Below are 16,148 nucleotides of genomic sequence, written 5' to 3'. Positions count from 1 at the left end.
CCTTGTCGGACAACCACATCTCCCCTCTCCATTTGGATTTGCGAATCCACTCGCAAGCGTCAACTGATTTTGCAGTGACCGCTATTTCCCCCCACCCAGCACCCCCTAGAAAAGATTTCACTTTTCATATGTCACAAAGGTCACTCTTTTAATTCCCTCCTTATTCTCTCTATTCCATTACCTTCCCTTATTAATTCTTGTCTATACTATCTATATTTTCCTCTAAGTACAGATACATTCACGTATGCACATTGTCTCTATTCACTCTTATACCTCTTTACCCGCATACATATCAATCGTGATCATTTTTACTCTCATTACCCGTCTTCATCCCTCAGTCTATTTTTGTCTTTACCCACATACATATCAATCTTGATCATTTTTACTCTCATTACCCGTCTTCATCCCTCAGTCTATTTTTGTAATTGTTCTGCAAATTTTCGTGCTTCTTCTGGATCCGAGAATAGTCTGTTTTGTTGTCCTGGAATAAATATTTTCAATACAGCTGGATGCTTTAGTATAAATTTATACCCTTTCTTCCATAAAATCGCCTTTGCTGTATTGAACTCTTTTCTCTTCTTTAGGAGTTCAAAACTTATATCTGGATAAATGAAGATTTTTTGCCCTTTATACTCCAGTGGTTTGTTGCCCTCTCTTACTTTTTCCATTGTCTTCTCCAGTACCTTTTCTCTTGTAGTATATCTTAGGAATTATACTACAATAGATCTTGGTTTTTGTTGTGGTTGTGGTTTAGAGGCCAATACTCTATGTGCCCTTTCTATTTCCATTTCTTGCTGTAGTTCTGGACATCCTAGGGTCTTAGGGATCCACTCTTTTATAAACTCCCTCATATTCTTGCCTTCTTCATCTTCCTTAAGGCCCACTATCTTTATGTTATTTCTTCTGTTATAATTTTCCATTGTATCTATTTTTTGAGCTAGTAGTTCTTGTGTCTCTTTAGTTTTTTTATTAGATTCCTCCAATTTCTTTTTAAAGTCTTCTACCTCCATTTCTGCTGCTACTGCCCGCTCTTCCATCTTGTCCATTTTCTTTCCCATTTCTGTTAAGGTCATATCTATTTTATTCATTTTCTCTTCTGTTGTTTATTCTTTTTCTTAAATCATTAAATTCCTGTGTTTGCCATTCTTTAAATGACTCCATGTATCCTTTAATAAGAGAAAGTACCTCCTTTATCTTGCCTTTCTTTTCTTCTTCTATTTCACTGTACTCTTCCTCTTCTTCTTCCTCTGGGTTGGCCAACTGTTGTTTCTTTGTTGCCCTTTCCTTCTTTTCTTTCTTGTTTCTATTGTCTTCTGTGGTCTCTTCTTGCTGCAGGTGTTCTGCAGCTGTCGTTGCCGGCTGTGGAGATCGACTCCTCAGCTGGTCCCCCCCTCCCGTCGGTGTGTTTATTTTCATGCGCATCGCGCATGCGCGACTCCTTGCGCATGCGCGGTTGCGCACTTTTACTTGGCTCAGCGAGCCATTTTTGTAGTCCATTATTTACCGACCTGAGGGAGCGGGCCTCTTCGGACAGGTAAGGCCTTCACCTTTTTCCTCCGTTGTCTTCTCTTTCTCTTCTTACCGTTGATTTTGATTTTTCTTTTTTTGTCGCCATCTTCTTTCCACCTTTATACTCACTTTTCTGTAACTTTTATTTCTGTGCCTTTGTGTTTTCCTTTGTTTTTCCCGTCTTTTCTGGAGAGGGCTGGAGTTCACTGTCCGGCCACTACTCCATCACGTGACTCCTCCCACCACTGCCCAGAGCTTGATGTGTCATGAGTCCACCCCTTCCCCCAGCTGGGCTCCACCTGCCCATCATCCCTTCATCACTTGGTTCCAACCTGTCATCTCCCAGCCCCGGTCTCAATCCTCGTCTTTAAACTGGCTCTCCTCTCCCATCCTAAATGTCGACCAACCCTTTGCAGACGCTGCTTCACCCACTGAGTTCCTCCAGCAAGATTGTTTGCGCCTGTTTCCACCAGAAGATCTTTCTGCATTTTTTAACCCTTTGCACTCTGGCCATTTTTAACCTTTCATCATATATATTCTGGACTGGGTCCATGGGTAAGCCTACACATATACGCACTTTACTACTGATATAAAACCAGTGAACCAGTCCTGGAAAACTGAGACACGGAGTACATGCACTTGTTGGTGCTGCCGGATCCCTTTTAGTAAGAGTCGGCCTGGTCAGAGGCTTTATCAGTAAACTTGGAAGGGAAGGGGATTAAGTTAGACATACAGCACTGTAACAGGCCAATTCGGCCGTACAAGTCCGTGCCACCCATTTTACACCCTGTTTACCTATACCCCGGTATGTTTTGAATGGTGGGAGGAAACCGAAGCCCTGGAGAAAACCCATGCAGACATGGGGAGAATGTACAAACTGCTTACAGACAGTGTGGGATTCCTGATCAGCACTGCAAAGGCGTTGCGCTAACCACTACGCCAACAGTGCTGCCCAAGGCTTATATATTCATGCAAGTGAAGTTTGTTCAGTGTAGTATTTTTGACTTTTAAATTGTTTATTCTTAATGTAGGTGCATTAGTTAGGCGCTGTACAAGTGAGTCTCAAGCAACCGGAAAAATTACATATCTGGGATCTACCAATCCCAGTAGGTGCTGGATACTGGGAGTTTTACTGTACACCTTCATGAATATATGTGATTATTATGTCCTGTTAATTGTATGCCCCGGGTCTGGAGAAATTTGGTTTTTGCCGGGTTGTCAGATGTTCTCCCTGTGTCTGCACGGGTTTCTCGTGGGTGTTCTGGTTTCCTCTCACGATCCAAAGACGTACGGGAGGTTAAGTGATCACATGGGTATGTTTGGGCAGTCCGGACTCGTGGGCCAGAAGGATCTGTTACCGTGCTGCATGTCTAAACATATATATAAAAAAATAAATAGCCATCCTCCTTCCTGCTCGCCATTGCTCACCTTGACAAAGTAACGTAGTTCTGAAGGCATAATTAAAATGTCGGGAGTGACAGGGAGCTGTGCGTACAGCTGGAAGCATTCGTAGTCTACGTTCATCTCTTCTGCTGGTGGATAGAGGGGATAGTAGCTGTGGGGTGGGAAGCAAAGAAACAGACAGTTCATAAGTAGTTTCTCCAGAATCTATTGCTTAATGTGTTAAAGCCATTCTGCCCACAATGCAGTGCAATCCCAGGTCCACCACTCTAAGAGGTGTCAGGTGAGATCAGTGCATGTGGACTTACTGCTGCACATAGCCAGCAGCCCCCCATACCCCCGAGCCATTGCTTCATGTGACGATTTCCATATATCTCTGTGTATAGTTTAATTTGTGGACCAATTTTTAGGATAAAGTTCAGGGGCTAACTATTACACGGATACTACTTGTGACCGCAGTAGATACCTGCGTTAGGAGCTCAGAAGGCCAAGACTGGTTGTTAAGTCCAAGTTCAGGGTGTTGGGTGGACAGGTAGCTGAAACCTAGGCGAGAGTTTATGGTTAAGGCGTCAGGAGCTCGGGTAGGCAGGCGGCCAGGGCCAGAAATAGGGAAGTCAGCTTTGACACAGTATTGACTATACTATTATGCTCGTATATACGGTAATCCCAGCACCAGACCGGGGACATTCCAGGATTCTGACCTGGTAACAATGACAAATGGTTAATGTAGGCTCGAGTCAAGATACTGCAGGGGACTTGGAACTGATGGCGTTCTGAACTCCCACAAGGAGCTGGCAAAATTTCTACTCCCTCTCCCTGGGGGATAAAGGATTAATGTTCTGCCAGCAGTGGGTGTGAACTTAGCAACGCTCCGAGGGGCATGGAGCAAGCCAGCAAAGGTGGAAATAAAGACAAATGTGGTGAATGATGGGAGGGTATGGAGGAAAGGGGGGGAAGGGGGTGGGGCTCGAATTGGAGAAGTGATCCAATCTACCACTGTGACTAATGAGGGAGTAAAACATGGAAGTCTGCAGATGCAGTGACTGGATTAAAAACACAGCGCTGGAAACTCGGCAGGTTTTTTTTTTAAATTTTTTATTTTTCACACCATAAATCACATTAGCCATGATATACACTATTTCTTTTTCACACATATACAGTGACTTTTTCTCCCCCCCCCCCCCACTTTCCTCCCAAACCCCCCCCCACCCCCCCCCCCTCTCATCCATTTTAGGTATACAATCTAGGTTGCATTAAGCCAGTCAGACAATGTTGTCATTCAACAAAATTACACCAGAAATTCTACTGAGTCCATTCTTTTCTTTCCTTCTCCTTCCATCAACTTAGGTAATGTTTGTCCCCGGTAGGTTTTCGCTATTGTATTTAATGTAAGGCTCCTATACTTGTTCGAATATTTCAATATTATTTCTTAACCTATATGTTATTTTTTCTAATGGAATACATTTATTCATTTAAATTTAGTAGTTTCTTCCTTTTAATTTGGTTATGTATTCCATTAATATTTAAAGACATATAGTTCAGCGTAGCCCTTTTATATTTTGTTTATCTTCTCTTTCCGTTTTTCCATCATTACCTTTCCTCCTTTTCCATTTCTGTTTTCTTATTTTCAACTCTTTATAAGACAACATTCCTACAACATCCAACATTTTCCTTATTCTCCTATTTCTATCTTATTTATCCCCAATCTCCCCTTCACCTCCTGAGTTGTCCTTTATCCCTTGTCGGACAACCACATCTCCCCTCTCCATTTGGATTTGCGAATCCACTCGCAAGCGTGAACTGATTTTGCAGTGACCGCTATTTCCCCCCACCCCGCCTCCCCCAGAAAAGATTTCACTTTTCATATGTCACAAAGGTCACTCTTTTAATTCCCTCCTTATTCTCTCTATTCCATTACCTTCCCTTATTAATTCTTGTCTATACTATCTATATTTTCCTCTAAGTACAGATACATTCATGTATGCTCATTGTCTCTATTCACTCTTATACCTCTTTACCCGCATACATATCAATCGTGATCATTTTTACTCTCATTACCCGTCTTCATCCCTCAGTCTATTTTTGTCTTTACCCACATACATATCAATCGTGATCATTTTAACTCTCATTACCCGTCTTCCTCCCTCAGTCTATTTTTGTAATTGTTCTGCAAATTTTCGTGCTTCTTCTGGATCCGAGAATAGTCTGTTTTGTTGTCCTGGAATAAATATTTTCAATACCGCTGGATGCTTTAGTATAAATTTATACCCTTTCTTCCATAAAATCGCCTTTGCTGTATTGAACTCTTTTCTCTTCTTTAGGAGTTCAAAACTTATATCTGGATAAATGAAGATTTTTTTGCCCTTTATACTCCAGTGGTTTGTTGCCCTCTCTTACTTTTTCCATTGTCTTCTCCAGTACCTTTTCTCTTGTAGTATATCTTAGGAATTTTACTACAATAGATCTTGGTTTTTGTTGTGGTTGTGGTTTAGAGGCCAATACTCTATGTGCCCTTTCTATTTCCATTTCTTGCTGTAGTTCTGGACATCCTAGGGTCTTAGGGATCCACTCTTTTATAAACTCCCTCATATTCTTGCCTTCTTCATCTTCCTTAAGGCCCACTATCTTTATGTTATTTCTTCTGTTATGGTTTTCCATTGTATCTATTTTTTGAGCTAGTAGTTCTTGTGTCTCTTTAGTTTTTTTATTAGATTTCTCCAATTTCTTTTTTAAGTCTTCTACCTCCATTTCTGCTGCTACTGCCCGCTCTTCCATCTTGTCCATTTTCTTTCCCATTTCTGTTAAGGTCATCTCCATTTTATTTATTTTCTCTTCTGTGTTGTTTATTCTTTTTCTTAAATCCTTAAATTCCTGTGTTTGCCATTCTTTAAATGACTCCATGTATCCTTTAATAAGAGCAAGTATATCCTTTACCTTGCCTTTCTTTTCTTCTTCTTTTTCACTGTACTCTTCCTCTTCTTCTTCCTCTGGGTTGACCATCTGTTGTTTCTTTGGTGCCCTTTCCTCCTCTTCTTTCTTGTTTCTATTGTCTTCTGTGGTCTCTTCTTGCTGCAGGTGTTCTGCAGCTGTCGTTGCCGGCTGTGGAGATCGACTCCCCAGCTGGTCCCCCCTCCCGTCGGTGTGTTTTTTTTCATGCACGGTTGCGCACTTTTACTCGGCTCTGCGAGCCATTTTTGTAGTCCATTATTTACCGACCTGAGGGAGCGGGTTTCTCTCTCCGCAGCGGGCCTCTTCGGACAGGTAAGGCCTTCACCTTTTTCCTCCTTTGTCTTCTCTTCCTCTCTTCTTACCGTTGCTTTCGATTTTTCTTTTTTTGTCGCCATCTTCTTTCCACCTTTATACTCACTTTTCTGTAACTTTTATTTCTGTGCCTTTGTGTTTTCTTTTGTTTTTCCCGACTTTTCTGGAGAGGGCTGGAGTTCACCGTCCGGCCACTACTCCATCACGTGACTCCTCGAAACTCGGCAGGTTAATCCTTAGCTCCAGCCACAGCAGTGATAGGGATCTCCAACTATTTCAATTCTGCACCCCCTCCCCCCCCACTCCTGTGCCGACATGCCTTCTACACTGTCAAACTGAAGCCAATGTAAATTGGAGGAGCAACACCTGCCTGATATTCTGTCTGGGCACTGTCCAACTGGATGGCATTAACACTGAATTCTCTGGTTTCTGCTAAAGACCATTCACCGTTCTCCCAATCCCTCCATCTCCTTTCTGCCACCTCTCCATCCCCTTCCTTCTCCAATAATATAGCTATCCTCCCTCCCTTATCATTCTATCACCTCCTGCCCATGGGAATATGCTGCTCCCCTGCCATTTTATCCCGGGGTCCGCCTGCATTTTGCCCATACGTTGGAGAACAGGAAGAGGGGGAAGCACAGACGCTTTGAAAGCTGAAAGGCCTGGACAAAGAAGATGTGGCAAGGATGTCTCCCATGGTAGGCGAGTCCAAGACAAGAGGGCATCAATTTAAAACAGATGTGGAACAACTTCTTTCGTCAGGGGGTCGAGAGTCAGTGGAACCTGTTGCCGCAGGCGGTTGTGGAAGTGAGGTCGTTTAAGGCAGAGACTGACAGGTATTTGATTAGTCAGGGAATCAAGGTCGGGTGGGGAGTGGGGCTGAGTGGGAGGATGGATCAGCTCATGATTAGAATGGCGGGGCAGACTCGATGGGCCGACAGGCCTACTTCTGCTCCTATATCTTGTGATTTTGTGAACCTTAATGAGGGGCTCAGGCCCAAAATCTTGGCTATGTATCTTTATCTCTAATGACTAATGAGCTAGGTTTGCAGGGCAATGATATGGGAGAAGCCAACCCACTAATGTTCAAATGTCAAGATAAACAGGCTACAGAAGGTTGTAAATTCAGCCTGCGACATCATGGACATCAGTCTTCACTCCAGCGAGGATATTTATAAGATATCTTAAGAAAGCAGCCTCTATCCTCAAGGACCTCCATCACCCAGGCCATGACCTCTTCATACTGTTACCATCAGGAAGGAGGTAGAGGAGCGTGAAAACAAGCACCCAACGATACAGAAACAGCTTCTTCCCCTCTGCCATTGGATTTCTGAACGGACAATGGACCACAGACACTACCTCATTTATTCTCTTTTATTGGACTATTTATTTTTTTAAAATATCGACAGAATTGTAATTTATACTGATTTTTGCACCTTGTTCTGCACAACACTGCCGCCGCCAAATAACAAATCTCGTGACACATGACCTTATTGATTCAAAGGAAGGCTATTTATTTTTACAGCAGTGGGCATCTTTTGAAACGGTGGAGTATGAAACGGTGCATGTGGGAGGCAGAGGGGCGAGGGGACAGGAGGCCAAATGTAAACTGCTCACCTTCTCTGGGTCAGAATGTGCTTGACAATCCTTGTAAATCGGTCAGATCCGCCTGGAGAACTGAAGATGGAGATGGGCACAGAGGGTTAATGAGTCACTAGGTTCACACACAGTGCAGAAATTGGAGGAACAACATCTCATCTTCTGTCTGGCCTCCCTCCAACTGGATGGCATTAACATCGACCTCTCCGGCTTTCATTAGCCTAACCCCCCTCCCCCGGCACCAATCTATCCCTACATCTCCTTTCCTCTAGCCCTGTCTCTCTCTCTTTCCATTTTCCTCTATCTTCTTTCCTCCAGTTTTGCATTCACAGTGACCCTCTGTCCCCCAATCAATTCTCACCTTTCCTCTCCTGTCCTCCTACCCACGAACAATTACTACCTTTTGCCTGTTGGTCTCCCCCTGCCCTTTCTCCATCCAGCCTTTATATTCAGGTCTCTCTAAGAAAGTAACTGACATTTGGTGGTTGGGGGGGGGGGGGGGGGGGGGTCGGAACAGTTAGCGTAGTGGGGATTGGCACCATTAATGTAGTGGTTAGCGCAACGCTATTACGGCCTGGGTTCGAATCCAGAGCTGTGTGTACAGAAATAAAAACTGAATGCTGGAGAAATTCAGTGGGTCAGACAGTGCACTTTATAGATACACAATCAACATTTTGGGCTTGAGTCCTTGATGAAGGGCTTCTCCTGTATTACCTTCATCAAGGGTTCAGGCCCAAAACATTGGTAATGTGTCCTTATCTTTTTCATATAAAGGACATTGCTTGGCCCACTCAGTTTCTCCAGCGCAGTGTTGTGTTTTGCCGCTGTCTGGAAGGAATTTGCACATTCTCCCCCATGTCTGCGTGGGTTTCCTCCGGGGGCTCCGGTTTCCTTTCACCATTCAAAACGTACCAGTGGTTTGTAGGTTAATTGGGCGGCACTGGCTTGTGGGCCAGAAGGGCCTATTACCATGCTGTACGTCTAAATTTAAGGGCTCAGGCCTGAAACGTCGTTTATATACCTTTACCTCCTACGGACGCTACAAAAACTGCTGAGATCCTCCAGCATCTCTGTGTTTTTACTATAATCGCAGCGTCTGCAGACTTTCGTGTTTCACAGACAATCCCTAACCTACAACACAACCTCGCTTGATGGGCTGAACAGCCTATTTCTGCTCCGATACCTTATGGTCTAAATCAGTGGTTCCTAACCTTTTTCTTTCCACCCACATACTACCTAAGCAATCCCTTATTAATCACAGAGCACCTATAGGATTGGAATTACTTAAAGTGGTATGTGAGTGGAAAGAAAAAGGTTGGGAACCACTGGTCTAAATAATGCAAATAAAATCATTCATTGAAATTCCACCACAATAAATATTTGGTTTTATGCTTTCAAATCAGCCCTAATCCTATTTTCTAAATCCTTTTAAATACTTGCATCATGCACGCACAAATCCCTTTTAAATGATTCTGAAAATTCAGTTGAAGAAAGTGAATGCTGACCCCATGTCTTTTTGCACTAATCTTTCATCGTGTTTTCCCAGGGTAGGAGATTCCGCGACTGGAGGGCATGGGTTTGAAGACAAAGAGGTGAAAGATTTAAAGGGGACCTGAGGGGTAACTTCCTTCTGCTTTGCACAGGGGGGTGGGTTTGTGGAACAAGTTGCCAGAGGAAGAGGGAGAGGCGAGGACAATTGCAACGTTTACACCAGAACACGGGAAGTAGTGCAGGCCATCTGGCCTGTCGAGCCTACTCCGCTGTTCTCTGGGATTGTGGCTGAGAAACAACGACCGCACATGCTGGAATCTTGCGCAAACAACGAGCAGCTGGAGGAACTCAGCAGCCCGACAGCATCCACGAGAAGAAGAAATCACGTCAGCGCCTCTATGTCCTCACGAGTTTGCAGAGGTTTAGTATGACATCAGAAACCCTGGCAAGTTTCTACAAAGGTGTGGCGGAAAGTGTGCATCATAGTCTGGTGCAGGGGCACCAATATCTCTGAGGAGAAAGCCCTGCAATAGGTAGTGGACACAACCCAGGGCATTACAGGCAGAACTCTGGCTGGCATCGAGAACACTGCCATTGGAGAGCAGCAGCAATCATCAAGGATCCACACCACCCAAAACAGACTTTGTTCTCACTGCTGCCCATCTCTGCCTTAAATACACCCAACGACTTTGCTTTCACAGCCACCCGTGGCCACAGATTCTATAGACTCGTGACCCTCTGACTAAAAGAAATTGTTTTAAATTGACGCCCTTTTAATCCTGAACTTTTAGTCAGGGCCAAGGGGTGGGGGCATTCGCAGGGATAGTCTCCCCCCCCACCTGCAGCACCAACGTCTCCACGCGATAAGCAGCACATTTGTCCATGACATTGGAGGGAGGGGGAAGTGTGATGGTAGTGCACGAAGGAGGTTCATGGCAGGAAGGTACTACCACCCTTCCACTGAGCAAGTTTTTGAATGTCAGATTGTGTTCCCCCCCCCCCCACCCCGATTAGATGTTCTGATGCCAACCCCATGAACGTGACTTGATCAACTTGTTCAATGAAATTGGTTTCAAATGAGATTAGTATGGTACTGTGGAAATGGTTCCGTCTTTCCGCCCCCATGCAAGGGATTGAAAAGGATCCGCATTTCTGTGAGTTAAAAACTATAAACTTCAAGTAAAATGGCTACGATTGCATTTTTTCTCTATAGTTTAACCTCACCCACAAAAGCTTTGTAATTTGGTGAACAAGTAATTCTGCCATCCCCACCTCACCATGAAGGAGATGTGAACTCTCATATCCTCAGCAGCCCATTGCCTGGAGGTCAACAGCTGTTAATTAGGGCACATTCCTGGCAGTGGGAAGTTTCCCAGTCAGGTCCGACAGAGCCTGCTTTGAACAACTCAGACACAGCTTCCTTTTCCTCTCATGGTGTGGCCCGGTTTCCAGTGGATTTCTTAAGAGCACTCTCCTCGGCCTCCAAGATCAAAGCATTTGGGATGCACAGCCAGTTCTGCAAAGTCACATAGCACTGCAAACTGCATCAGCACCCTGGCAAATTTCCACAGATGTGCGCTGTCTGGCTGCATCACGGTCTGGTACTTCTGAGCGTAAAGCCTGCAAAAGGTAGTGGGCACAGCCCTAGGAAATCACAGGCAAAACCCTCCCCACCATCGAGAACATCTACAGGGAACACTGCTGTCGGGAGAGGAGCAGTGATCATCAAGGATCCTCACCACCCAGCACACACTCTGTTCTTGCTGATGCCATCAGGAAAGAGGTATCGGGGCCATAAAACCCTCACCATCAGGTTCAGAAACAGCTGCTACCTCTCCACCATCAGACTCCTCAACAACAAACTCAATTTAAGGACTTTTACTTGGCACATTATTGATTTTCTTTATTCTCTGTGTGTTGCAATCAGTTTGTTTACACGTGTATGTTGTGAAGTTTTAGTTTTTTTTGCACTACCAATAAGTGGTAATTCTGTCTGGCCTGCAGGAATAAGAATCTCAGGGTTGTATGTGATGTCATGTATGTACTCTGGCAATAAATCTGAACCTTGGCAGGCTGTGAAAAGAATGGGTCACAAGCAGTGGAAACCAGCCTGGTCTCTCACATGCACCAAGACATCAGGGAAGGGAATCTCAATGGAGACATAAACATGGAACACTACAGCACAGAAAACAGGCCATTTGGCCCTTCTAGCCTGTGCTGAACTATTATTCTGCCTAGTCCCACAGACCTGCACCCAGAGCATTTCCCTCCATGCCCCTCCCATCCTTGTACCTATCCAAATTTTTCTTAAATGTTAAAATTGAGCCGACATTCACCAGCTCAGCTGGCAGCTCGTCCCACGCTCCCACCACTTTCTGTGTGAACAAGTTCCCCCTCGTGTTCCCTTCAACCTTATCCCATGTCCTATGGTTTGTATCCTTCCTAACCTCAGTGGGAAAAAAGCCTAGTTGCATTTATTCTATATAGACCCCTCATAATTTTGTACACCAATCTGTCTGTCCCCCTCATAATCTTGTAAATTCCCCACTCCAGGGAATAAAGTCCGTACCTGTTTGACCTTTCCCCATAACTCTATTCCTGAAGGCCAGGCAATATCCTAGTAAATCTTCTCTGCCCTCTTTCAATTATATTCAGGAACAGAATTTATTATCGTGACATGTTTTGCAGCAGCATTATTAGTGTGATAAATTACATTTAAAAATGAGCAAATTAGTGCAAAACAAGAGGAAGTGAGGCAGTGTCATTTATCAGGTTCATTCAGGAATCTGAGGGTGGAGGGGAAGAAGCTGCTTTTGTAACACTGGGTGATCGTCTTCAGGCTCATGTATCTCCTTCCTGATGGTAGCAGTAAGAGGGCATAGCCTGGGTGGTGGGGGGTCCTTGAAGGTGGAGGCTGCTTTCTTGAGGCACCGCCTCTTAAACATGGAATGAAGACTGATGCCCACAATGGCGCTGGCCAAGTTCACAATCTTCTGCAGCCTTTTCCTGTCCTGACTGCACAGGACAGAGTTACAAGTTCGAATGCCCTTCATAGAACACCAACAGAAATTTACAAAAGTCTTCGGAGAGATACCAAATCTTAAAATTCCTCACCAAGTACAGCTTCAAATGAAGGGTTCTAATCTGAACCATTCTGTTTCTCCCACTACTTGACCCATCAAATTGAAAGTTTATTGTCAGAGAACATGCAGGCCAGGCAGATTTTCAAATTATCGGGGGTGCAAATTACTCAAAAAACGAGTCTTTGATTGAATTTGTTGTTGAGGAGTTTGATGGAGGGGTAGTAGCTGGTGGGGTGAGTCTTGTGGCCCCTAGACCTCTTTCCTGATGGCAGCAATGAGAACAGTGTGCGAGTTGGGTGGGGTGTGGATCCTTGATGATCACTGCTGCTCTCCGACGACAGCCTTCCCCGTCGATGATTTCGATGGTGGGGAGGGTTTGGCCCGTGATGCCCTGAGCTGCGCCCACTGCCGTTTTCAGGGCTTTCTGTTTGGGGGGTATTGGTGCCCCTGATCCAGAGCACGATGCAGTCGGTCAGCGCACTTTCCACCACACCTCTGTAGACATTTGCCAGGGTTTCTGATGTCATACCAAACCTCCGGAAACTTCTGAGGAAATCGAGGCGCCGAAGAGCTTTCCTCACAATGACTTTAACGCGAAGGGTCCTCTGGGTTAGTGACTCCCAGGAACTTAAATTTGCTCACTCTCCTCCTCTAATTCCCCTAACAATCTGTTTTGCAGCAGATTTTGACATCTCACCACTCCCTTCCAGGCCTGCCTCGACATCATCAGACAGTATGGGAGGTCAGCTAGCAGACACCAGAGGTGGCTCGCTCCCAAACCACTTCCTCCCTTTCCTTGCCATCTCACCAAGGGAACTGGGGCTTGCTTGAATGCAGATCAGTCTCCACTCTACCTTTCACAATGCTGTTCCAGTTACAAGGGTCATCCTGTCTTTTTTAGCCCCCCTCCCCAACAACCTTCTGTAATTTCTCCCCTCTTCCCCTCCACCAAAACAAATTTGTCAGTCGGAGGCTGGGAGTACACAAGCCTGCTGAGGAGCCCTGAAGGGGGTTTTGCTAATGCAATTTATTTACAACACCATCAGTTATAAGATTAGCACAGACTGAAAAGGGCAGGCTAGAATTGGCAGCAACTTGACATTAGTCATCCTGCTTTTGCAGCTCAGTTTCTCAGCATCTGTTTTTCATCATCTTCTTGTTACTTTCCCACTTATTTTTGCACTTTTCAGACAGCAAGACAGTTTGACATTGCAGTCTCAGCTATTTCTACAGCTGTGCGGTGGAAAGTGCGCTGACTGGCTACATCATGGTCTGGTACCCCATCAATACCCCTGAGCTGAAAGCCCTGCAAAAGCCCAGGAATTCACCGGCAAAACTCTCCCCCCCCCCACCATCGAGAACATCGACAGCAAACACTGCTATCGGAGAGCAGCAGTGATCATCAAGGATCCACCCCGTCCAGCACACGCTCTGTTCTCGCTGCTGCCATCAGGAAAGAGGTCTAGGGGCCACAAGACTCGCACCACCAGGTTCAGGAACAACTGCTCCCCCCTCCACCATCAGACTCCTCAATGACAAACTCAATCAGGGGCTCATTTAAGGACTCTTACACTTGCACTTTATTGGTTTCAGTTTGTTTCCAGTTCTTTATCTGTTTACATGTGTACAGTATTTTTTTGCACTACCAGTAAGTGGTAATTCTGCCTCGCCTGCAGGAAAAAGAATCTCAGGGTTGTATGTGATGTCGTGTATGTACTCTGACAATAAATCTGAATGATTCTTGTTATGGTGGTTCTCAAGTTCACATTGATGGATCATAGCACAGAAACTTACAACTTAACCATGACCCAAACGCACTTTCCTTACTTAAAGTAATGCATGTTTTCTGGAGACAGTAAAACTCTAATAATTGGGCATGCTCAGGACTTTACAGGTGCTGCAGCAGCAGATCTCCCAGACTATTTCCGCTCAGGTGGTGGGAGATACAAACTAGAGGACATGGGGTTAAGGGTGAAAGGGGAAAAGTTTAGAGAGAACATTCGGGGGAGCTTCTTCACACAGAGAGTGAAACGAGCCACCAGCTGAAGTGGCAAACGCAGGGCGAATTTTTACAGTGAGAAGAATTTGGACAGGTACATGGATGGGAGGGCTATGAACTGGGCGCAGGTCAGTGGGACGCGGCAGAAAAATGTCTGGCTCAGACTACAAGGGCCGAAGGGCCTGTTTCAGTGCTGTGGTGATCTGCTGGACATAAAACTGGAATAGTGCATAGCTAACTCACTCCCTGTTCTCCCTCTCTTCCCCATCCCTCTGTCTTCTTTCCTTGAGCACTCCATCCCCCCCTCCACCTATAACCTCCTGCCTATGGAACTGTGTTACTCCCCCCACCATTTTGTTTGGGCACCTGCTTACATTTTGCTCATCCCTTGATGAAGAGCTCAAGCCTGAAACATTAGTGATATATCTTTACCTTTGCTACACAGAGGGTTGTTAATAGACTGCGACACCACGGCCACCAGTTCTCACTCCATCAACGGCATCTACAAGAGGCAGGGTCTTGAGAAAGTAGCCTCTGTCCTCAAGGACCCCCCACCACCCAGGCCATGCTCTCTTCACACTCCTACCATCAGGGAAAAGGTAGAGGACGGCTTCTTCTCCTCTGTCATCAGGTTCCTGAATGATCAATGAACCACAGACATGGCCTTACTTTGACTTTTTCCTTTTCCGTTCACTATTTTTATTTGCTGTGTGATCGTCCAATTTTTGGGACCACTTTTTCAGGCCAAAGCGGGGGGGGGGGGTGTCAATTATACAAACTTTTGACCTCGTAAGTGTACCTGCATCGTTGGGATCTCGGATGGCCAGGACCAGGTGGTAAATCCGTGGCCGGGGCGTCGGGTGCTCCAGGGTGAAGGACCGCTGTCGGGTGCTCCGGGGTGTAGGACCACTGTCGGGGTGTCAGGACCTCGGACGGGCTGGCAGTTGAGCCCAAAAATACAGGGGGGTGGGGGGTTGACTTTTACATGGGTTTTACAAAACCATCCAATTTGCTTGAGGCCAAAAAAAGGGATGGGGGATTGTCGACTAACGCATGGTATTGACAATTACACAAGCGTTCCATTTATTTTGTATGGTGGTTTATATAAATGTTTGCACTGTGGCACAGCTGCAAATTTCATGCCGATAAATTCTGATTCTGATAAAGGACCCTGCGTGACCTGCTGAGTTTCCCCAGCATCTTGTTTTTACTCCAACCACTGTGTCTGCGGACTGTCGTGTTTTGCTCACCGTGTAGTCACTGCCTCCTTTAAACTCACTGTAATAAGTTCAACTCCACCCTTGTGACGCAGAGGACACATTTCAGATTTTCAGAATCAGAACATGTCATGAAATTCGGTGTTTGCAGCAGTACATCATTGGAGCAAACATTCATATTCTGACAGGACTATAAATTAAAAAATTAACAGCGCACGAAAGGTGAGGCCGTGTCTTTAGTTCATTGATCATTCAGGAATCCGATGGCGGAGGGGAAGAAGCTGTACTCTTGGCGCTGAGTGGATGTAGTGTACCTGGACTTTCAGGAAGCCTTTGATAAGGTCCCACATAGAAGATTAGTGGGCAAAATTAGAGCACACAGTATTAGGGGTAGGGTACTGACATATACAAAAAATTAGTTGGCAGACTGGAAACAAAAATTAGGGAGTAACGGGTCCCTTTCAGAATGGCAGGCAGTGACTAGTGGCTCAGTGCTGGGAGCGCAGCTATTTACAATATGCATGAATGACTTAGATCAGGGGTGTCAAACTCAAATTCACAGAGGGCCAAAATTAAAAACTTGAACTA

The 16,148-nt window shown here is 45.2% G+C and overlaps 1 protein-coding gene across 6 annotated transcripts in view; it reads right to left on the bottom strand.

Annotated features, from left to right (window-relative positions):
- The window catches only part of pola2 (polymerase (DNA directed), alpha 2), an 89,616-nt gene that overhangs the window by 1,778 nt on the left and 71,690 nt on the right, over positions 1-16,148 (bottom strand). For all 6 annotated transcript variants that reach the window (XM_069894162.1, XM_069894164.1, XM_069894168.1 and 3 more), the window contains 2 exons: positions 7,789-7,848; positions 2,938-3,064 (listed from right to left, as the gene is read on the bottom strand). In XM_069894162.1, the coding sequence (XP_069750263.1) occupies positions 2,938-3,064; positions 7,789-7,848 (187 nt within the window). The remainder of the gene's footprint in view (positions 1-2,937; positions 3,065-7,788; positions 7,849-16,148) is intronic.

The sequence above is a fragment of the Narcine bancroftii genome, chromosome 8, assembly GCF_036971445.1.
Source record: "Narcine bancroftii isolate sNarBan1 chromosome 8, sNarBan1.hap1, whole genome shotgun sequence".
NCBI lineage: Eukaryota > Metazoa > Chordata > Chondrichthyes > Torpediniformes > Narcinidae > Narcine > Narcine bancroftii.
Note: the sequence above shows the minus strand (reverse complement) of the source record. Positions and strands in the feature narration are given on the sequence as shown.